At 56.3% G+C, this 21,549-nt stretch overlaps 6 protein-coding genes across 6 annotated transcripts; 3 read left to right on the top strand and 3 right to left on the bottom strand.

Annotated features, from left to right (window-relative positions):
• Nucleotides 1-179: 179 nt before the first annotated feature.
• On the top strand, nt 180-4,659 carry GGS23DRAFT_597360 (uncharacterized protein; the record flags this gene model as incomplete). The annotated part of the gene is made up of 5 exons (XM_051518614.1): nt 180-263; nt 333-434; nt 582-1,769; nt 1,818-1,899; nt 1,961-4,659. The coding sequence occupies 5 exons, from the start codon at nt 180-182 to the stop codon at nt 4,657-4,659; spliced, it is 4,155 nt and encodes a 1,384-aa protein (XP_051371270.1).
• A 403-nt stretch (nt 4,660-5,062) lies between these two features.
• Nucleotides 5,063-7,627, bottom strand: GGS23DRAFT_570771 (glycosyltransferase family 31 protein). The gene is made up of 2 exons (XM_051516536.1): nt 6,511-7,627; nt 5,063-6,443 (listed from the first exon to the last, which is right to left on the bottom strand). The coding sequence occupies exons 1-2, from the start codon at nt 7,081-7,083 to the stop codon at nt 5,631-5,633; spliced, it is 1,386 nt and encodes a 461-aa protein (XP_051371269.1). The 5' UTR covers nt 7,084-7,627; the 3' UTR covers nt 5,063-5,630.
• A 1,850-nt stretch (nt 7,628-9,477) lies between these two features.
• Nucleotides 9,478-9,889, top strand: GGS23DRAFT_597358 (uncharacterized protein; the record flags this gene model as incomplete). Its single annotated transcript, XM_051518613.1, has 2 exons — nt 9,478-9,624; nt 9,686-9,889. The coding sequence occupies 2 exons, from the start codon at nt 9,478-9,480 to the stop codon at nt 9,887-9,889; spliced, it is 351 nt and encodes a 116-aa protein (XP_051371268.1).
• A 5,536-nt stretch (nt 9,890-15,425) lies between these two features.
• Nucleotides 15,426-16,814, top strand: GGS23DRAFT_605492 (Oxysterol-binding protein; the record flags this gene model as incomplete). Its single annotated transcript, XM_051519760.1, has 3 exons — nt 15,426-15,485; nt 15,559-15,878; nt 15,947-16,814. 3 exons carry the CDS (start codon nt 15,426-15,428, stop codon nt 16,812-16,814), a joined length of 1,248 nt encoding a protein of 415 aa, XP_051371267.1.
• Nucleotides 16,815-17,846: 1,032 nt separating this feature from the next.
• On the bottom strand, nt 17,847-18,638 carry GGS23DRAFT_597354 (uncharacterized protein; the record flags this gene model as incomplete). The annotated part of the gene is made up of 5 exons (XM_051518612.1): nt 17,847-17,888; nt 17,981-18,040; nt 18,105-18,262; nt 18,342-18,521; nt 18,602-18,638. 5 exons carry the CDS (start codon nt 18,636-18,638, stop codon nt 17,847-17,849), a joined length of 477 nt encoding a protein of 158 aa, XP_051371266.1.
• Nucleotides 18,639-19,005: 367 nt separating this feature from the next.
• Nucleotides 19,006-20,840, bottom strand: GGS23DRAFT_81747 (uncharacterized protein). Its single transcript, XM_051521305.1, has one exon. It carries the CDS (start codon nt 20,699-20,701, stop codon nt 19,325-19,327), a length of 1,377 nt encoding a protein of 458 aa, XP_051371265.1. The 5' UTR covers nt 20,702-20,840; the 3' UTR covers nt 19,006-19,324.
• Between the last annotated feature and the right edge of the window lie 709 nt (nt 20,841-21,549).

The raw sequence follows: 21,549 nt of genomic DNA, 5'->3' as shown, positions 1-21,549 counted from the left end.
GTTGAAATTATTCAACGTACATAATGAACGCATATATATTGTAGCGGCGCCCCCCCCGCCTGCCATTTTCCCCCGCCCTCCTCCAACCTCACATCAACACCCGCAGCGTCGACCCTGCTCCCAACGACGACATCATGGTAAGTTCTTGACCCCATCTCACGAAGCAAGAAGACCAACAGATGCAGGATCACGCACCCACCGCGCCGAACGAGCATCCGCTCGCCCAAGGCGAGGATGCCATCGAGCATAACTCCACTCGCGAGGTAAGTCGACTACTAGGTAGCTATCCCTGACTTTGCTCACAGTGTGCTCACACGTTCTTCTGCACTCAGGACCACGCACTTACCGAGAGCGCCGAGAATACTCGCAAGGACGATACCGAGTCCACCCAGGGCGACGAGAACAATTTCACTCAGCCCGACGAGAACGAGCCCGTAAGTCTCCCACCCTTGCCGCTGCCGTATTGCTAGGTGTCCCGGGACTCGCATCCCGCCCCTCTTCCTCATCCTGTGTCCCCGTCACCCCTTTCCCCCGGCCCATCTTGCTATGCCCCAGACCAAGTGGAAGCTAACACTCTATAGGTGCGGGTGCTGGACAAGGCCTTGATCATGAACAACAAGGACGGAGGAGAAAAGCAGCAGTGGACGGCACCCATCTTCGGATATCTTCGTACCCAAGACTTTCACGTTAGCTCGCCCAGCGCGGAGGCGGCCCGGTCGCTAAAGAATCCGTCATCAGAGTCCATCACCATCGCCCTAGTCATGTACCACAACCCCGAAGACTTCGACGCTCTTTACTACAAGCTCCTCGTCCGCGATTTGGCACTCGATGACGAGAACATCGGCAGTATTCACATCTGGGCGGATGACATCACTGCAATTACTGTGGATGTAGTCCCCGACACCGAAGCGGTATCTGAACTAGGCCGTTTCAGCCCGGCGCTAGCGAAAGTCGACACCGGAGTGGCGCGTTTCACGGTAACGGCCCAGACGGCAGAACTATCTCTTCCCTTCGCCATCCACACGAAGCTGTGGGACGCAGACATACAGGGGGAGGGCAGACAAATCGCAGCCCGTCTGAGGAATCTACGCACAGTCTTCCAAGTGGCCAAGGAGCAGCGCAAGCTTACCTTCCAGTTTTACGTCTCGGAGGATAACGTGTGCGAGCTCCAGAATTGGCAGGCATCCCTCGTCGCAGCCAAAGCCGCACAGGCGGCCGTGTCGCCTCTTGCGAAATACTTCCAGCACTCGCCGAATGCCAGGGTCTTCCACGTTGGCCATTGCCCTGTGCCAAACGGCCCCGGATTTCCCTCGAACGTTCGAGGCCGGCGCCTAGTACACTTTGCTAACGCTGACCAACATATTCTCTACAATGTTGCCGGCACGTACTACGACGCATGCCTGCGGTTCCAGGCTGTTCATGACTTGCCGTCGACGGAGTTCCACGGGCACCTGCTGCCGCTCCCGCACGTGCAGATGCAGCGCCGCATCGTTTGCCTCATCGACCCTCGCGGCAAGGAGGATCTGCTCCCCAAGATTGGCGAGATGTGCAAGATGCACTTTCCCGAAGCCAAGCCTGTCACCGCCTCAACTGATCGTGTCACCGACACCCAGTTCGAGGACATTGCCCACGAGATACACGGGGGGGTAGAGAGACTCCAAGGTGAAGCGGGTTTTGCCACTGCCATGAAGGCCAGCGTGGGAATGTACTTCCGAGACCAGCAAGTCTTTGACGGTCCGATAAACGACCTTCTCCCCACCCGCGACGAGGTCCGCGAAGCAGCCGATGACAAGCATTACTTGCGTGTAGTCGACTAGGTGTCGGCGCACCGAGACGATCTCATCAGCCCGGCTACAGCTCAAAACGGCCCGGATGACGACAGCGCTTGGTCAGCCTGCCGTATGTGAGCCCCTCTCTATTGATGCTTTGGACCACTGCTTACTATGGCTTCTCTCTCTAGGTATCGATTTCGCTTCCCCTTATCTAGCACCGTACTGGCAGACATACCTCCTCTGGGTGCCGACAGACAAGGGCGCTGACGGCGAGCCGGTCCCTCGACAGATAGAGTACAAGCACGCACAGATGCCGACGAAGGAACAGGCCGCGTCGGACTATTTCGCCCAATGCACCGACCCGATGAGCAACCGCCAAGTAGTCCGTGTCAAGCGTGTCGCGTCCGACAAGACTCTCCGGGCTCAGGTCGGCGCCGTGAGTGCCCTCAAGCATCCGTCGTCTGCGCAGCCACCACCGTCGGAGCGATCCGTGGCTGCCTACCGGTATCTCGTCAACTTCGACTCCAGAGCTCCTCGCGTCAATCTCCTAGCCGATTTGCCAGGCCTCGGAGCGGTGGTCAAGCCTGAAGGGGCGACAGCTCCTCATTTTCTCCGAAAAGCTTTCCTCGAGATGAACCGGCCAATGCGTGAGGCCTTCGAGATTATGGGCAACCTCCCGGCGGGCGTCTGCTTCGTGCCCGGCGTCGCAGGATGCGGCAAGACATACATGGGCGAGATGGCCATGTTGTTTTCTCAGTATGGCGCATCCGGACAGGACAAGGGCCCACGCGACGTTGAGCCTGCCGGACTTCAGGTTCTATATCTCGTCGACAACAATGAGGGAGTGGAAAACTTTGTTACGCGCCACCGCAAGACCCAGGAGCGTCTCGGCATCACCCACGCGCTTCCCGTTGTGCGCCTATATCCGATGGATGGTGAGATCGAGGCAGGTGGCAAAGACAAGGCGCCCCAAGGCGACTCCACTAAGATCTTTGACGAGGAAGCTGCCGCTGCGGAATGCGAGGCTATTGAGGATCACTTTCTGGCCGTCTACGCCATTCACAAAATGTCACTGGAGATCAACACCCGCAGAGCCCGTCGTCTCAATCAGGACAGCTCTCTGCATTCCCACGCCCTTGCTTTCTTCGAAGAGAAGCGCAGCAATTATACCGAACTCGGCGAGTTGCTAGGTCGGGTCCAGGGCAGCCAGGAGCTAAGCGCGGCAGACAAGTCGATGCTCAAGTCATGTATCAAGGTCTTGTGCTGCGACTTTCTCAGGCAGTTCAAAGGAACCATCGTCACCACTCCCGTTGGCGCATCCGTCCGCATGTTCCGCGAGAATTTCAAGCCGGCCCTAGTCATCCTGGATGAGGCTGCGACAATGCACGAACTTACTACCCTGATCGCCATCGCCTTTTTCGCTCCCCTGGCGTGGCTCTTACTCGGCGACATCCAGCAGCGGCCCCCCTTCGTGACGGCCGAGCACAACCTCGATTCAGGCCAGACGTCGTCCAATCCGTTCGTCGACCAATACGGCATGTCCACACTCGAGCGGGCGGTCCTAGCCGGCGAGACGATGGCGTATCTGCGAGTCAACAATCGCGGCCATGGCAATTCCCTCGCTGTTGCCAACAGCGTGGCGTACAACACGATAATGATATACGGTGTTAGAGTGCTATGGGTGAAGCCTCTGGACGACATGGCCCAACACTTCCAGGAGTCCATCAGCAAAGATATCCCCTCCAAGCAGACCAGCATCCTGGTCGAGTTTCCCAAGGCGTATGTGACCAACGTCGGCACGTCGCGCACCAACATCCTCCATCGGGCTTGGGTTCTCGACCAGGTCAAGCGCCTCATGGACTCGACCCTCACCGGCCTCGGGAAGAACGACGGCTGCCCAGTCTCCGTCATGCTCATCGCCTTGTACGCAGCGCAAGTCACGGAGTACAGGCAGAGCATCCGCACCATGATCGACTGCAAGGAACTAAGCGAGAGCGCCATCCGGGATCGGGTCGTGGTCAAGACTCTCGACAGCGCCCAAGGCGCTGAAGCTGATATAGTCTTTGTCGACTTCGTCAATGTGACCCATCCTGGATTCACAGGAGCGCAATGGCGCACAGGGCTATCGAGCACGAGGGCCCGCGGAATGACCATCACGCTTCTCAACCGCGGATCGTTCGTCGGACGAGGCGATCCGGATAACACAGCCAATCCGCTGGCACAGGTTGCCTATGAGCTTTTCAAGCTCTTTAACTCTCATCGCGCAAACTGTCGCCTCCGCCTCAGAGATGTCGACGCACCGAAGGATACCACCAACCATCTCTGCCAGCGCGGCTGCCAGAAAATCGACAAGAGAGATGCCAATCACCCCACAGCGCACTGCCCCTTTCAGATTTGCCGGAACTGCAAGCTCCACGGGCACAATGCCACCGCGTGCGAGAGGGACTTTATCTGTCCTCGCTGTGGCAGGTCAGGACATGCCGGACTTGGGTGCCCCGCCACCGCAAACACCATGAGCGCGTTCTACTGCCTCAACTGCGACCAGCCCGGCCATCGCACGGAAAATTGCAAACAGTTCCCCAAGGACTGCAAAGGAATTGGGTACGGAATCTGCCGCAACTGCAGCGAAATCGGTCACAGGTCTGCAAATTGTCCGAGGCAGACGTGCAAGCGTTGTGGCGAGGAAGGCCATCGTCAAGCCCAGTGCCCGACTCCTTTCTGCGTCCGATGCAAAGAAACAGGGCATACGCTGGGGAGCTGCAAAAATGCTCCCCCAAAGTGCGCCAAATGCGGCTTCCCGCATCGGACACAGGATTGCACCGGCTCTACGAAGAAGAGTTTGAGGGCCCGCTTCCCGAGCTGGTTTGTTCCGGAGTCACCGGCCTGAGGATGGAGGACAGGGCTTGGGGGGACAGGAAAAAGGCATCGATCCACCGGACCACGTAGCAACTCATCTTTAATGTAACACAGATAGATAGAATGGAACGGATTGATCCATTATCATGTCCCGTATTCGTGCTATATCATGGCGTGTTGGTCCTGACCTTAAACTGCCCCGGCCGAGACTGCCGCTATGAGACTCTCACCAGCGGGGCAACATTCACCAGTCTCCAGCAAGAGTAAGCCATAGTATGGAGTCGTATAGCTATATCTGGGAAGAAACGATTCTTTTGATAGGTGGACCCTGAGGTAGGAAGGGGTGCAGTTAGTACGTACGATATATTCAATTAAGCAGTCGTAGGTTCGTGGGGACGGAAGCTGCCGTAATTCTTTGATGGTACCTGCCTTAAGTTCCCTGGTACCTTAGGTCAGGTACTTACTCTTGCCGTCGGAGACATGCACTCGTGCTACTTACACGGTGCCAGTCCGCGGACTGGGCAGCGTTGCATTGCATTGCCCGCGCGCATTTCCAAGAAATTACCTCCTGTTTGCCGCCTTATCTCCGTCACGAGAGCGATGCGCGTGGAATGAGGCAGAGTAGGAAACGAGGCCAGAGACATGCGTGACGACTATATCGTAGAAGGGTCTGATCTTATTCGCCTACCTAGCGGGAATGGTAGAAGAAAGGAACACTGTGATTCGGAATTCCACCGGGTAGGATCGAGAGGGCCCCTTCGGCTCATCTCGTGCCCATTCTATCACCCCCTTCTATTACAAATTAACCAATCGTTCCGGGTATCATTCCAAACCAAGTCATGATATTCCTGCCTTTATCCCCTTTTTACAGAAAGAAAAAAAAATTGCAGGTGGCGCTTCCACTACCGCTAGGCAAGACCTGCCGTTTTATAGTGTCCCATCCGTATACATAATACACGGCTCAGAGCCTGAGCGAAGAAGGGGAAGTGAGATGTGGTCGTCCTACGGGGACGAATGGCATAGGCTTTCAATCTTCTGGGCCGTCTGCCCGTCGATGCCCGAGAAGCGCCCTTCGGCGTGGTCGCCTAGGATGGCCCACCGCCCGAAGCTGCACTGCTGCCGGCCGGGGTCGAATGTCCAGGCGAGACAGCCCGTCGAGTGCTCGCGGCATATCTTGACACACTCCTCCACTTCGGTGACCTTGTCTACCGTAGTGCTGTGCTCGTCGAGGCGCCCGACGTAGTCGATGTTGGCCCGGATAGGCTCGGCAACGAAGGATGCAAAGTCTGGTGCACCGTAAACCCTGCCCAGCTGTCGCCAGAACATCGGCTCGGTCATATTCCTAAATGTCTCGCCCACGTGTACCATGGCGTCACCGCTGCCCAGGCCGTGGAACGACACTAGGGGTAGGCAGAACCGGTCTATCCACATCCGTGTCATCCACGGCGGTTCTCCGTTGAAAAACCGCCGGTAGGTCTCGTCGAGGTAGATCCCGATCTTCATGAAGGTGGTGGAGAGCAGCTTGTCGCCCCAGATTGCGGTGGGCGATTCTTGGTGGCCTTCGATGACGACCTCGGGGTGTCCGTCGTAGAGCCTGCTGACAGCGGCGCCCGACATGACTACCGAGGACCCACCGTGGGGGAAACGACCCTTGTAATCACCTACGGGATTGCCAATGAAGTGCGGCTTCGCGTAATTCAGATGGCCCAAGAGCAGAGCCAACGATGATTTAATCAGGTAGGTGTCGTCGTCAGTCATGATGTACCACTTCTTCTTCGGCATCGTCTGCCAGACATACTCGAGGCTGGGAAGAAACTGCCATCGGGGTTAGCCAACACCTACAAAAGTCCAGCGTTCATTTACGGTCTTGGGCGTGTCCAACCTTCATAGCGTCCAGTTCCCAACCGATGTCTTTGCCCAGCCCGTCGGCGAGCACCCACTCTTCGGCTTCGACGGCGTCGGCCAGACTGGTGTATCTCATTACTCGTTCCTGCCACTCCTGGCCCTTGAGAGCCCCCCGGTCCAGGTTCCACCCGATAATGTCGATGACGGGCACCTTTTTGCCGTTTGACAAAGCGTAGTACTGGTTCCGTAGCGCGGGGAAATCCTGGACGACGAGTACATCGGCAAAGAAGGACTCGTTGCTCAGCGCCTGTAGGGTCCGGGGCACCCGATTTCTCGTCCCAAACCCGGTCTTGATTATGATAGCGACGTCGTTGTCCGGATCGATCGGGTATGGCTGGGGGCTGAAGAGCCAGGCATCGCTGGGGAGGGCATTTTGATAATAATCCTGCACGACATTGTGCTGGAATCTGAAGAAGGACCTCAGCGGGCTGTCGTACGGCGTCAGCGAATAGAAGACGAAGAGGAGGACGAGCACGGCCAATGTGATCTTCTGCGGGCGAGACGGGCGCGTGATGCAGGCGCGGATCGACTTCCTTTCGACGATACCCATCCTGGCGACGTGTTTGAGAGTTGGCGTGGTTTGGTTGCGGGCTGTGCGATGGCAACCAACTGCCCGAAGTTGGCGATTCACGGAACGGAGAACATGCGTAGTAGGGGGGGAAACGAGTGTCGGGGGGAGCAGGAGGATGGCGATGGCTTGCGGATAACGTGACAGCGCACCAAAAAAAAAAAAAAAGTCGATGCGGGCGGACGAGCAGGTAGGTGGGTGAGCAGCTGGGAAAGGGGGGCGGGGGTAAAGGAGGGAGGCGAAGAGAAGGTGTTTTAAGAAAGAGGAGAGGGTGGGTAAGTGTGCTGGATGAGAGAAGGGGAGAAAACGAAGAGAGACCTAGAGCCAGTGGTAGCGGTAGGCAGGTAGATGTGGCGAAGATCAACAGCGCCAGAGGTGGAAGAAAAGCAAAAAGTTGGTCGGACAAGAGGCGTAGTGGGAATCCTGGGAATCCTGGGCATTGAGAACTTGGAACCCGTTGTTGAAAGAAGAGCGACGGGACGGGAGATGCAGACGCAGTAGGCCGCCTCCTATGTCGCGATTTGTTGCCAGTGTGTAGATGCCCGGACAGGCTAGCCTTAGCACGGCTCGCTAGCTCGATGGGTCCTCGTTAGGTAGATAGGCGGGCAGGCTAGGCGCATACCTGGTTACCTGCGTATGTACCGGCTAGGGAAGTGATATGCACGTAGCAGGGCATCCATATACGCTATTGAGTCCGGTTTCCGACGACGTTGCGGTCGCTGCAGCCGCCAGGAGGTGTTCTCTTGCTTAGGCACTATACTCATAAACGGTGTACGTACATAATTGGAGCCATATCACCCGAGGCACAAAAGGATCCGTGCACAACCAGGATTACGCGTACTCAAAGCTCCCCTCTATACGCGTGCTAATAAGCCTATACATACCTACTGTCCCATGCTCACACATTAATGCTAAAGCGAAAAGCGCGATGGGGACAACACAAATGTGCGCTTCTACGAAAACATTGGGAAGAAAAAAAAGGGGGGTGGGGAGGGGGGTTTTCACAAAAAAGGGGGGGAAGCAGAAAGGGGGCGGGAGGGAAGGGATACCTAGATACCTGCGAGAACTCAGCCAATCAGCCAACAGCAACGGGCGAGAACAAGAACAGAGCAGTACCAAGCTGAAATGCAAGATGTGCCGACCCATCCAGGGATTCTATTAATATAAGTAATACCGACGAGAGATGAGGTTATTATTTCTCGAGACGCCTACTATATGTATGTATCTTATCCTTGTACTGATACATACCTCCACTCAAGGCACTCAAACTTGGATATACACAGGTAAACAAAAGAAGGTCGGTATTTTCAGGTAAGACCATTAGAGGGTCAGTTACGCTTGCTGGACCATTCTACGAGCGGGAATATAAACGAAAGTTGGGTAGAACTCTTGTCTGAAGGTAGCCCTACTGGACACCTTCGAAGCTTGCAACCGAAGCCCCTCACCGACCTAGGTAGTCTTAGATAGGGCAGGGTTTGCCCAATGCTAAAAGTGAAGTTAAATAGAATGGTACGTTTCCCAAACGGTCGGTCGGGTTGGTTCCTGATTCGGGATTGCAGACGGAATAATCGCTATTGAAAACGATAGTAACTGTAACGAGAGTAACGACAATGGTACGGGATTTACGGGCAACGCAATCACAATAGAGCCCATCGAGGACATACCCAACCGAGACGCGACGGCCCAGCTCGCGCAGTTCTCAGACTTTCCCTAGGCGGCACGAGCCCGACACCATAATTCCGAGCATGGCGGCGAGCGTGGCGCCGAGCATGGCCTGTACTACAATCCCCTCGCCGCACAGCCACGGCCAAACGACCAAAGCTATAAGCCGTTCATAGCGGTGCGTCTGTCCATAGGACCGATTATTCCGTCGCTAAGAGGGGGCTTGGATGGAGTTTATCGTCGACCTCGGAAGATGAGCTCGGCAATATGGCTCTAACGAAGCCCTTCCGCCAGCCACCCACTCATACTTTGGCCCAGAGTGACGGGGCTTGTCGGTATGAATTAAAACCGGCTAACCCAAGTACGGGGAGACCGGCCCGTCCACGGAGCCGATAAGACTTGTCACCGCGATGCGACAATGGCAACACGCACAGCTACGGACGGCCGAATCCCTGGACAAGGTGTGCGCCGTCTATTATTAGTCTATAGACTGTGCCAACCGAAGCGGGCAAACACCTAGAATATAGCCGTGTCCGGGGACGTCGAGCGAGCAGGAGAAACAATCCTCAGAACAACCCAGGTTCCATCGCGAACTGTAGTCGGACGGTCTCGGGCGAACACTACTGTGGCTCATCTCCAAGCTCGAGAGAGATTTCGATGGATGGTTGTCCTGTCTGCGGGTTTCGTGCCGGGCACCTTGTGCGGTTGGTTGATATGGCATGGAAATGGGTCTCGAAGGACGATTCGTTCTTTGAAGCTCTGCTCGAGGATAGTACTGGGATCTCTGACGCCGGCAAGAGTGCGGTGATGCTGCGGCTGTGCCTTGGATCCATCCGCGGCTACGCCGGGGAAATGGTCACGGTTGAAGGACGATTCGAACCATCTCATCCAGCCCACGAAGGTGTTGCCTGAATGCGGCGAGATGGAAGAGACGGGCAGTGTTATATCGAGTGTCAGCGATTTGTTCTCCGATGATGATGGTGACGACGATGGCCATAGCGATCTTTCCGAAGGCGTCGAGAGAAACGGCGAATCTAATATCGACGATGAAGTGGGACGCAAGCGGGGGGCGGCCAGGTCGGTGGTAGGCGTGCTCGTTGGTTACCTCTCGATGAGCAACGGTTGAGGTCATAGGTAGGTATGTGAAGGAGAACAAAGACTGGCCGTGGATTGCTGGCAAACTAGAGCGAATTGAGGATGCTGTGAAGCAGCATTGGCGAATGATGAGCCAGAGAGGGCCCAGGGCGACATGTTGGACATAGAATATGATGGGTTGTCAGGTGTAAACAGCCATGGTACGCCGAACTCATCCGCGTGGACCTTGGGCCTCAGCCTTGTGCTGTCGGCTGTAGAGGGACTGGTTGGAGCCGGTTTGGGAGCAATGACCGTTCCGTACTGGAAATGGGCCCCTGTAGGTTCTGGAAACCCCCCTACAGGTTCTAGAATAAACCCCTGTAGGTTTTGGAATAGACCCCTTTAAGTACTAGAAATAGACCCCTCCAGGTGCTGGAAATAAACCCCTCTAAGCGCTGGAAATGGACCCCTCCAGGTACTGGATTTAGCGCCAACATATTCTATAGTAGTCCTTCCTTTGCATCCTTACCGCTTCCCCTAGGTACCGCTTCCCCTAGGTACACCTATGAGCGAAATGGGTGTTCTCGGCATCCCAAGTTACGGACCATATACTACTTGAAAGTCTCCTCGCCGAGGAGACGTAATGTGTGAGAAATAAAAATGATATTTTGGTCGGCTAAGTCCAGCTCCACGGCCTCCGTGGGCAGTATACGTCATCACACCGAGTGTTGAGGTTTGAGCAAGCAAGCTTCCGGAGTGCCAGAGAGGGCGCTCGTAAGCCATAAAGGTCGAACCTCACCGCAAAGGCCGAGACCTTGTTGGTTCCGTGTGAATGGGGTCATGACGTATTGCCCATAGAGAGGTCCTGCGGGAGCTGGAGTGCTGGATCAGTCGACTACTGTGTTATCTGTACGGAACATCGTTGTGGCTCGGGATACTAGGTGTGGTATCCGTCGTATTAGTCTTTCCGTGTTTGGATGACCCAGCCAGTACTGAATAAGTATCATGGGGTAAATAGAGCAACTGAAGATCTGCGTGACATCTGCTGGGCCCGATTCCAACACCCAGTGGCCATTTCCGGCATCTAGAAGGGCCTAATTCCAGGAGCTGGAGGGCCTATTTTCAACGCCTGGAAGGGGACCGTTTTTAGGACCTTACGGAGCGAGTACCCCGCTTGCCCGCCTGCTGCCCGGGAAGAGGAGGAGGGCAGGTGATCCGGGACACGGCCGACAGCGCCTCCATTTTTGGCGCCTCCGCCGGTGGCATACGTGAACCAACCCGGCGCCCGGCTCTGCTCCGCGACGCCGCCGGCCGTACTGCTATATGGTGCGGGACGAGTGGATGATCAAAGTGTATTATTCTACTATTGCTAGTGGCCGAGTGAGCGCTGGTTTCCGGTAGCAGCTTGACGACGGCCTCATTTGGGGATTGACTTAACGTCCGGCTGGGGGTGGTTGCCAAGGGCAAATCAGGTGGCGGGTCTCTGCCGCCTGAATACGGGTTGTAGTGTGAGCAGGACTAACCTCCACACGTTCATGAGCCAAAGCTCCAGGATTGATTCGGTTAACAGGGACAAGAGTACGCCAACCCTGTATTATTCTATCTCTTAATGTTAACAGAGATCTCTGCTAGAAAAAAAAAAGAAGTTGAAGGGTGTGTCGCGTAAAACGTAGACGCCTACATTACGCTGTGCGGTATGTAGGCATATAAGGGTTGGTTCAATTGCTACGTGGCAGAGCGACTCTACGTAGGCTCTCCCTCAGATCCACCACATCCGCCCCGTCAATCTCTAGAAGTCAAAGAGCGACTCTACGTAGCCTCTCCCTCAGTTCCACCACATCTGCACCGTTGGCCTCTGAATTAAAGAGCGACTCTACGTAGTCTCTCCCTCAGATCCACCACATCTGCCCCGTCGACCTCTAGAAGTCAAAGAGTGACTCTTCCTAGCCTCTCCCTTAGTTCCACCATATCTGCGCCGTCGATTGGAATTTGGAGAGCTTCCAAAATACGCCTGGTAGCCACGGCTAAAAGAAGTCAGCTTATATCCTATAGACAATGTCAGAGCACATACCGTCCAGCTCAGATAGGGACCGAATGTCTCGAGGGAACCCCGATATCTCGGTCGCAGTATGGATATTGAGTAGAGGTGACAGGTTCGCGTGAGGGTCCAAGGTGACAGCCGCGGCGTTTCGCTATTTTCGCCATTCATTCTCGCGTCTTGAGACCCCGCTATTTCTGTCGCGGTGTATACGTTGAGGAGAGGTAGTAGGTTTGCATTAGGGTCCAAGGTGACAGCCGCGGCGTTTCGCTGTTTTCGCCATTCGTTCTCGCGTCTTGAGACCCCGCTATTTCTGTCGCGGTGTATACGTTGAGGAGAGGTAGTAGGTTTGCATTAGGGTCCAAGGTGACAGCCGCGGCGTTTCGCTGTTTTCGCCATTCATTCTCGCGTCTTGAGATATTAGAGTACGCACTCAAAGATAAGGACGGAGGACCTACAAGGCAATGAGGCGGAACATGAGCGAAGTGCTATTCGCACGAAGCTCCGTCTCGAGCGTTGCGGGCTTGGTACCGATCTCCGCCTTGAGGGTGTTGAAATCCGCCTGGAGGGTTGCGAAGTTAGCGAGAAGTTGGTCGCCGACCTGGTTGATCCTGTCGAGGACTGACCTTAATACCTCCCCCGCCTCAACTACAGCGACGTGGTCGGTGTCCATCACGAAATATCCAGGAAGCAGCAAGAAGTGAGATAATTGATTGTCGCGTAAAACGTAGACGCCCACATTTACGCTGTGCGGTATGTTGATGTGTTGAGAGCGATGACAGTGGAGAAGGAAAGAAATTTGTGGAGGGGGGAGATATTTGTGGAGGGGGGAGATATTTGTGGAGGGGGGAGAGCTGTTGAAGCCACCTTTTGTAGCCGTGGGGGGGGGTTGCAAATGCAAGTCAAAAGATCATAGCGGGAAGCCTCGAGCCCGCCAACTGGGAAATCTCGGGCCTGCGCTATGTATCTGACGGAAAGGGCGCTGCAAGTCTGAAAGCTGGGTTGGCAGGAACATCGGGGTACCGAGAGAAGTCGAGCTGCAATATTTTGTTAGGTAATGACCCGTACAATCACCTGTGGAGGAGAGTCTTGAGAGAGAATATGCTGTGACTTACTCTTGCTGGAGACTGGTGAATGAGTTCGTCTTCCTGCCTGTCCCGGAAACGCTCTAGGTCCTGCTGGATAAGGCTGTAGAGGCCGGAGAGCACGGTTGGGAGCCGGGGGTCCGTAATCGCTCTTACGGGTACGACCTTAGCTAGGATATCTCTCACAGTTTCAGGCTCCAACCCGTCCTCGAAAGATTTCAACGTCGAGAGCACCTGCTTGGCCGTGGTCGTAAACATGGCTCGCACGTTTCGCGACACCTTGTCCTCTGAGAGGTACATATAAACAGGGGCGAAGCAGTCGGCGGCTAGTCGCGACGACACGATTAGCAGGGACGCGACCGGGGGGGGGAAATGATCAAGCAGCTCCCTTGCGGTGGCAACGGGATGCCTGCTTCATAGACCATGCCCCAGACTACATTGGGTAGATTGATCGCCGCCGCCATTGCCCCAGTTGCTAGTGCTGCCCCAGTTTCCAGAGCCGCTATCATTGCCGCCATCGTCACTTGTCGGCTTTGGGATAAACCAGCTCGGGAGGGAGGTCCTCGAAGTCTTCTTCATCCCGGCAGAGTCGGTGCAATCCTGCGTCCGGTGCGCGAAGCCGCATTTGGCGCACTTTGGAGGAGCATTTTTGCAGCTCCCCTGCGTATGTCCTGTTTCCTTGGGTCCTGTTTCCTTGCATCGAGTGCAGAAAGGAGTCGGGCACTTGCGGACTTGTGGCCGATCTCGCTGCAGTTGCGGCAGGTGGTGTTAAGCTTCTCGGTGCAGTCTCTAGCCACATGGCCGGACTCCTGGAAGTTGTGTGCGTGTTGGCGGTTCACTTTCAGGGCCTCGCTGCCTTAATTGTAAGACATACAAGACGTGTTGAAAGCTGAACCTGTTGTTGTTGTTGTTGTTGTTGTTGAATTGAAGGAATTGAGCTAGCTACTGGAAACAGCTTAAATACAGCGTTTTCAGGTCAATTGACAGTTGTGCGTTTTTCGTCAACCTGACCAATCGCAGGCCTCCATTCTTGATGCCTGGATGCCTCAGGTGCCACAGTGCGGCAGATAACGTTGCGCGGCTCGTTGCACTCTTTAGCGGTATGACCAGGTTCGCCACACGTCTAGTGCCCTGGTAATCACGGCAAGCATAGCATAGGCAGGTACGACACCTGTGGTACTTAGGTAGGTAGGCATGTGCCGATTTCGGAGGAGGCGTGCTGCGGGCTGGATTGCCCCTTATAACGCGAAGCTTTCCCCAGTTACAGATTTACATCTGCGATCGGGTAAGGGTCGGCAGCAGCACCTGTCGAGCCCGATCATAGGCTCCGGTCAGGAAGTAGCAAGTATCTACCTAACACCGGCACATACCTCTCCCGACAGACGTCCCTAAGGTCAGGTAGGTACCTAAGGTAGCATATGTACGGACAGAGCAAAGGTACATACCTACCTACCTAGGTATACACATGCATAAGGTACCTACTCATATCTCCGAGCGCTGCCAGAACTCTCGCCCCACCTGCACCTGCCCCGAGCCGGCATCAGCCAATAGCCTGCGGGAATGGGATTATATAGTCAGGAAGTTGGGCACGCGATTTGATTCTGTCCAGATGGCGCTACGCCCCGTAGGGGTTAGCCCCGCCCCGCCGGCGCCAGGCAAGGGCGGGCACCCAGTGCATACCTGGCTAGCACCCAACCAGGCCCAGGGTCGATGACGTGTGGAGAGAGGAAGGGCAGGAAAAGTCGAGGGGGGAATTTTGGTGATGAAACGGGCCGCCTTCATCTCGTCCTTCTTGACGTCAAATCTAGTGTCCACTTCGGCATGCCCTAACAGGTATATACCTCTAAACCGCCCACCTTATCCGCCTCGCTATTACTCATCAACCCTGCTACTATTACTGTTACTCCCTCTTGCAACCGGCCTCCGTTACTGGGGCCATATACTCTTAGGTGTCCTTGTCATCGCTGCTGATCTTCCTTCTCCTCCACCTCCTCTCTGGTCCGCCCATCCCGCCGTCTTCGCACTAAACCCGTCGTCGCACGCTCGCCTGTACCGCCAGAAACAACCTTACTGCACACCACGTCCGGTTCGCATACCAGATACTAATTACCTGGCTAACCGGCTGCCGCACGACGCGTCTTCACATCTAGACTAGTCGCACGGGCAAGACCGACCTCTCTTCCGGCTAGATTAGGTAGAAGCCCCACGGCCGCCATAGCTCGGTGCTGCCGCCTCCACCGTCCCAGCTTCGTCGGCTGCCCGTCTCTATGGACTCTGACCTTTTCCGATATTGACTGACCCGAGTTTCCCGCGCTTAGACCTGCTCTCTTTGTTCCCTCCGGGCGCATAACCTCCCCACGATAAAACACACACACCCGTCCTCGCTCGAGGACAAGCAAACCTCGAATCTAACTCGAGCACCGTGCAAATCCCGGCCTGGCCAGCGCCTCCGGAACGTCATAGTAATGTCAGAACCCGTGCCCAACGCCCAGGCCACAGGCTCCAGCTGGTCTGCCTTTCTCAAGGTTAGTCTGCAGCTCTGCTTCCCTCGACACAGCCTTCGCCTCTTGCTCGCCACTGATGAAGCTCTGCCTCCAGTCAATCGCCTCTTTTAACGGCGACCTGTCCTCCCTGACTGCTCCGCCTTTCATCCTCTCCTCCACAAGTCTCACCGAGTTCAGCTCCTACTGGTGCGAGCACCCTAGCGTCTTTGCCGCCCCGGCCAGAGAACCGGATCCCGCCAAGAGAGCCTTGTTGGTGCTCAAGTGGTTCTTGACCACTCTGAAGCAGCAATACGCGAGCCGGAGCGAACAGTATGGCAACGAGAAGAAGCCGCTCAATCCCTTCCTAGGAGAGCTGTTTCTGGGCAAGTGGGAGGATGACGCAGGCACGACCGTGCTGATCAGCGAACAAGTAAAGTAAGCTCAAGCCGATCAGGCCGGTTCCAGCTGCCGCGGTCGGAGCACGATGCTGACGGACAGTCTAGCCATCACCCTCCGGCGACCGCATACAGTATTACCAACGAGTCCACCAAGGTGCACCTCGAGGGGTACAATGCCCAAAAGGCCACCTTCTCCAAGACCATCAACATCAAACAGATCGGACATGCCGTCCTGACCGTGCCAGATCCTACCCAAGACGGCGCCTTTGACACGTTCTTGATCACGCTACCGTCGCTCCACGTGGAAGGCCTGATATTCGGCGCGCCTTTTATCGAACTCGATAGCGCGTCGTACATCACCTCGTCGACAGGGTACACGGCAAAAATCGACTACAGCGGTAAGGGCTGGATAGGCGGCAAGAAGAACTCGTTTACGGCGACGCTGTACCCGACTGGTCAAGAGAAGGACGTGATCTACAATTGCTCCGGCCAGTGGACCAAGGCTTTCGAGATTCACTCGGGCCCGGTGAAGTACAACTCGTCCAAAACGCTGATCGGTTCGTGGGACCCGGCAGAGACCCCCGCTTCGGGGCTCATAGTGGCGCCGGTCGAGAAGCAGCACCCGCTCGAGTCACGCCGCGCGTGGGCCAACGTCGCCGTGGGCATCGCCAAGGGCGACATGGACTACGTCGGCCGCGAGAAGGCCAAGATCGAGCAGGCTCAGCGGGCGATGCGGAAGCAGGAGCAGTCCGAGGGCCGGGAGTGGGAGCGGCGGTACTTCACGGCTCTCCCCGGACCTGACGCTATCCTCGAGGAGCTAGCGCCAGTAGTAGGACTTAGCGCCAACGGTGACGCGGACAAGACGGGTGGCCTATGGCGCTTCGACGTCGCGAAGGAGGCCAAGGCCAAGGCGCAGAAGGAGCTCACCGAGGACGAGAAGGCTGACCTAGCGAGCAAGCTGCTCGGCCAGTGAAGTCGGCTACCGAGCCAGGGCAGTCACAGGGATAGTATTGAGCAACGCGAGTCCGAGAAACTTGATGGGTGCGTATTTTCTCGGGGTTTCAACTTTGCAGCAGTGTTGGCTTTTTCGATAGGTGGTTACGTTTCGGCACACTTATTAAAGGCTAGATGGACTTAGGGACGGCCACCGGATCCCGGACCGTTGGATATAAGTATGCCTCTCTACGCCGACGCAGAGGCACGTCCGTCTTGTTGACCGCGCATGGGACTAAGGAAAAGGGGGGGAAGCCGGGGTAAAGAGATGCTTTAAAAAATTACAGCGGAGGGACGGGAACGGCGTCCAGGGTTTACTTACTACGCAACAATGTGGCCAAAATTCCCGAGAGCGGAATCGGGTAGAGTTAACCTGGTGTTGTATACATAATGCAGAAGGCACAACACGGTATAGCACAGCACGGCAGGTTAGTGGTAAGAATAATAGATGTAATAATGTTCGCAGGAAAATAGAAACGAAGACGCGAAGAGCCGTGTGCTTCGTTACTGGGCGTGTCACGACCCTAACCAGCAGAGCCGCAGCGCAGGGCGCGTTATACACACGAAAAGAGATCGTAGGGCCCTAGGCAGAACCAAGCAGGGGGGGGAAGCAGCAGTATTAATACGACAGACAAGACCGGGACATGGGCCCGGATCCGAGGTACCGCATACGGACGAGCACGCACACGCACGCATACACGAGTGGGCGACGGCGGACCAGCCGGGTGAAAGCGGAGACAGGGAAGAACTAAGTAGGGGGTGGTCGGACACCGAGACCTCAGAGGGGGGTCGGTGTGCGCTGGCGAAAATGAAAAAGGGGGGACAGAGCCAGCCGGGGCATTAAAGCGTGCCCGACTCCTCGCGAGATAGATATATATACCTATGCCTCGGGGAAGGCCTTTTGCTCTAGCCTTCAGGAAACGAAGCTTCCTCCTTTCTTCCCCTTCTTTTGTCGGTTATCTTACTTTACTTTACAACCCAACTCGCCGATGTGTCTGCTCCTCTACACACGCTACGCCACGACGGTAGCGGCGTCCATCTGGGCGCGGGCGAGCTCGGCGACCGGGGGGGGGGGGGGGAGGCAGCCGCCTCGGGGCGGCCGTAGGAGTCGGTGGAGAGGTCCAGCGCGCGCCAGAGCACGCGCACGACGCGCTTGGAGAGGTCGAGCATGGCGGCGAAGTACTCGTCGACGACGCGGCGGAAGCGCTGCGGGTCCGCGACCGCGTCCGGGTACGTGTTTGGGCCCCGTGATGAACCGGCCGGCCGCGACGCTCAGGTGGTCTGACGCCAGGTCCCCCCCCAGGTCGAACCCCTCCTTGAGGTCGCCGGCGGTCCGCTTCTCAAAGTTCTGCGACCGCAGCCGCTCGTACCTGCGCCCGCACAGGCTGAGGTCTGGTCCCGGGCGCGCGCCGGGCTCGTCAGCTTCGTCTAGTCCAGCTCTCCCCACAGGCTGCCTAGGCGGTGGCTACGTAGGGAGAGGAGGAGCGCGACAGGTACCTACCCTTACTATGCTTCTCCTTAACCTCCAGCGGCAGGGCGAACAGCTTCTCGCTCTGCTCCGGCACCTCGCCGAGCAGCGACTGCGGCACCCCGTGCCCGGTGAGCTCGAAGAAGCCGTGGCTCTCGCAGGCCGCGCGTAGCTGCTGCACTAGCGCATCTCTGACGGCCCCGTCGGGGCTAGTACTTGCTGAGCCGGTCGCCGGGCGTGTGTAAGCCTCCCGTCGACTGCCGCGATGCGGCCAGCGAGAATTGCAGTAGAGAATGTACCGGAGAAGTCGATATTCGGGATCGAGTCGCTTGCCATCGTGGCGGGTCTGGGGTGAACAGGAATAGGGGCTACCAAGCAGCGTCATAGGCTGATCTGGGTGAATCCCTCACGTGGCCGACGATGCGAGATCCACGACGTAGGAGGAGATAAGGACGACGACGCGGTCGAGGCGAAGCCCCCCACCCGTATCAACTACCGCTTCCGGGTGGGAACTCACCAGCATCGCCTTCGACGGTTGCCGAAGCCGAGCGGACTCCGTTTGCGATGCATCGACCCGCGCACGCGCCCGAACTGGCATCCCGGATCTTGAGGGTTTGATCCTCTGAGCTCGATGCGAGCCGCTGGCTATCCGCCGAGAGAGATCGTTGACGCCTAGAGTTAGGCGCCCCTAGTCTCAAACACTCGAGATCCTCGAGATCCGATCTGCGAGCCCGGCGGTTCTCGTTTGAAAGACTCCAAAATCCGCCCCACCTTGGAATGGCTGCCGTTTCCTATCGCCCAGTAGACCGACTCCATTGCCGTCATTACCCTTCGAGCCAACATCGACCTTACCGCCGGCGAGTAGCAGCGCTCCACTGTCATCTCACACCCGTTTTCTGCTGCCGGCGATAGTGGCGTCCGACCATTTGAGTCCTTGGCATCCGGGTTGGCGAGACCTGTAGCATGGCACTTCTTAAAGCACATGCGCGTCTTTTGTTGAGCACGAGACACTCCCCTCACCCTTACTCGTCATCGGGAAACCGAACCGCACACTCCTCTTCGTAAGCTTTTCGCTGCTCCGTCTTCATCCGTACCAACGGCTCAAGCTCCGCCCGCGTCGCCTCGTCGAGCAAGTCGAAACCGTCGCCGTCCACCTGATGATGCAAAGCATGCCAATATATGTCGTCCATATCCAAGCACGTCCTTGCGGCGTAGTTAAACCAGAAGCGCCCGGTCTTCCACGAATCTCTCATCCGGGTAGAGAGACGCGGCTCCTTCTCTAGCCGTTCGTCTCCTTCCGCAGCCGACTTTTCTTCCGCTCGCTCCAGCGCTCGCAAGAACTGCTCCATCCTGGGGACATACCGCGCTAAGAACTCATCTATGCGATCCTGATCGAGCCACACGTCTGGCCCCCGTAACAGCAACCACCAGGGCGGGTCATAGGTGAACTGCGCCGGCATGCTATTCGTGAACTCGAAGTCAAGCACGGCGGTGATGCGAAGGGTTTTGGGGTCGATGAGCATGTTTGCAGGTTGCATGTCGTCGCAGAAGACTTTGAACGGGCCGTCATCATCGATGCAGTATTCCGGGATAAGCTGCTTAAACCGATGACGGGCGATGAAACGCCTTCGAACATCGGCCTCGTCTTCAGCGAGGTTCCGCTGAGTCTTAAGATGGAGGAGGCGTTGGTTCGAAATCGACTGGAAGAAGTCACTTGCACGACGGAACTGCGCAGTGGGAAGTTGGTCCGCTGGATATCCTGTCCCGGTTGCCAACTCGTTCATATCGTATGTCAGGGGCCTGCCGGTAACAGTCCACGTCTCCGAAGCATCCTTAGAGATGGCTCCGATGAGAGGGAACTCGAGCCGAGAAATTTGGAGAATAAAGTCGGCTAGTTGATTATAGATAACGTCAAGCGTCTCCTCTTCAATAGCTGGGTTAAGGATCATCTCCGCATACTCGTCCTCGGTTGGTTGTTTGAGGAGCGTCGAGAGTCGGGTCCCTTCGATGAAATCCATGATGATAAATGGTCCCAACTGATGTGGGCTCTCCTCGGCCAAACCCCAGCAGCGTATATGAGGCAAGGGAATAGTGGTGTGCTGGCGGAGATACTCAATAATACACACTTCGTTTACGACCTTTTCGGCCCTCCACGGCGAATGTATATGGCCTGGTTTCGCAAAACGAATAAGAACGCCTGGCCGTTGCCCCCCGAATCCGATGTGGAAGCTGAGGTTGAATGATCCTTTGAAGAAACCAAGGTACGCCCCGGTTCCTTTGCCGTCTAAGCGGGCATCGACAAATGCCACGACTTCATCTTTCGCGTCGATGAGCTGACGCACCCAAGCCCGGCATTCATCATCGGCGTTTGCCTCGGCAACTTTATCGTAGACCGTCATTTTCGCCGTGGTATTTCAAAACAGGCATCCGCGTAAAGATGTCAACGGAGAAGACGATACGACGCGGGCAAAGGGTTCGATCGCAACCGATCTGGCAGTTTTGTGTGTGTGTAGTGGAAAAGCAGCTGTCTTTTGGTGGCATTTCTGTTGGTGGCAGGCTTTGGGTTATGGGTCATTAATAGTTCGCGAGTAGCCGTAAGAGGAGCATGCAGCCGTTACCTACCTACCTAGATATGCCTCAATTGCTCCGTCTTGCCGCCGTGCATGGACGGGCCCGCCTGTCATCGAAGCCGGGCCGTTAAGCTTGGCCAACCTCGTCTTCAAGTGTACTTAGGGAGAACCAGCTATACTCTTAACCACTTGCGTTGGCTCACGGCTGAAGGGCAGTTGTTTCGTCCAACTCGGCGAGGCGCTAGGTACATTCGCAAGTCTCGTTCGCTGGCGTTGAGCCGCGGGAAATGTGGCTGGGGAAGGTCTCTCCTATTCGACAGTGGCCGAGAGCCTTTCGGGCACAGTAACTCACCTAGGTAGGTAACAAATTTGCAGTACCTACGTTTGAGCCACCAGATCCAGTGAGGCGTATTACGAGGCCAGCTCCGGTATAAGTTACGTCTGATACTGACCGGTCTGAGACCGTCTCTAGGCATCATCGAGCCTGAAGGCGGGATGGGAGTGTCCTGCACATCGTCTCCCTGTACCCGCGGGATTGTTCGCCGTGACGCTGGTGCCCTTGGTTTGCCTCTTCCCACCTCTGGTGAGTTTCGACAAGTGCGGGTGCTAAAATTGCATTGCAGAACAGGCTTCAACGCGTATGGGGATGGGTCCGGGGGTGAGGGAACCCTGTCGCT

The sequence above is a fragment of the Durotheca rogersii genome (genome assembly GCF_024521655.1).
Source record: "Durotheca rogersii strain YMJ 92031201 chromosome Unknown GGS23scaffold_12, whole genome shotgun sequence".
Taxonomy (NCBI): domain Eukaryota; kingdom Fungi; phylum Ascomycota; class Sordariomycetes; order Xylariales; family Xylariaceae; genus Durotheca; species Durotheca rogersii.
This window is presented reverse-complemented; position numbering and strand designations above follow the sequence as displayed.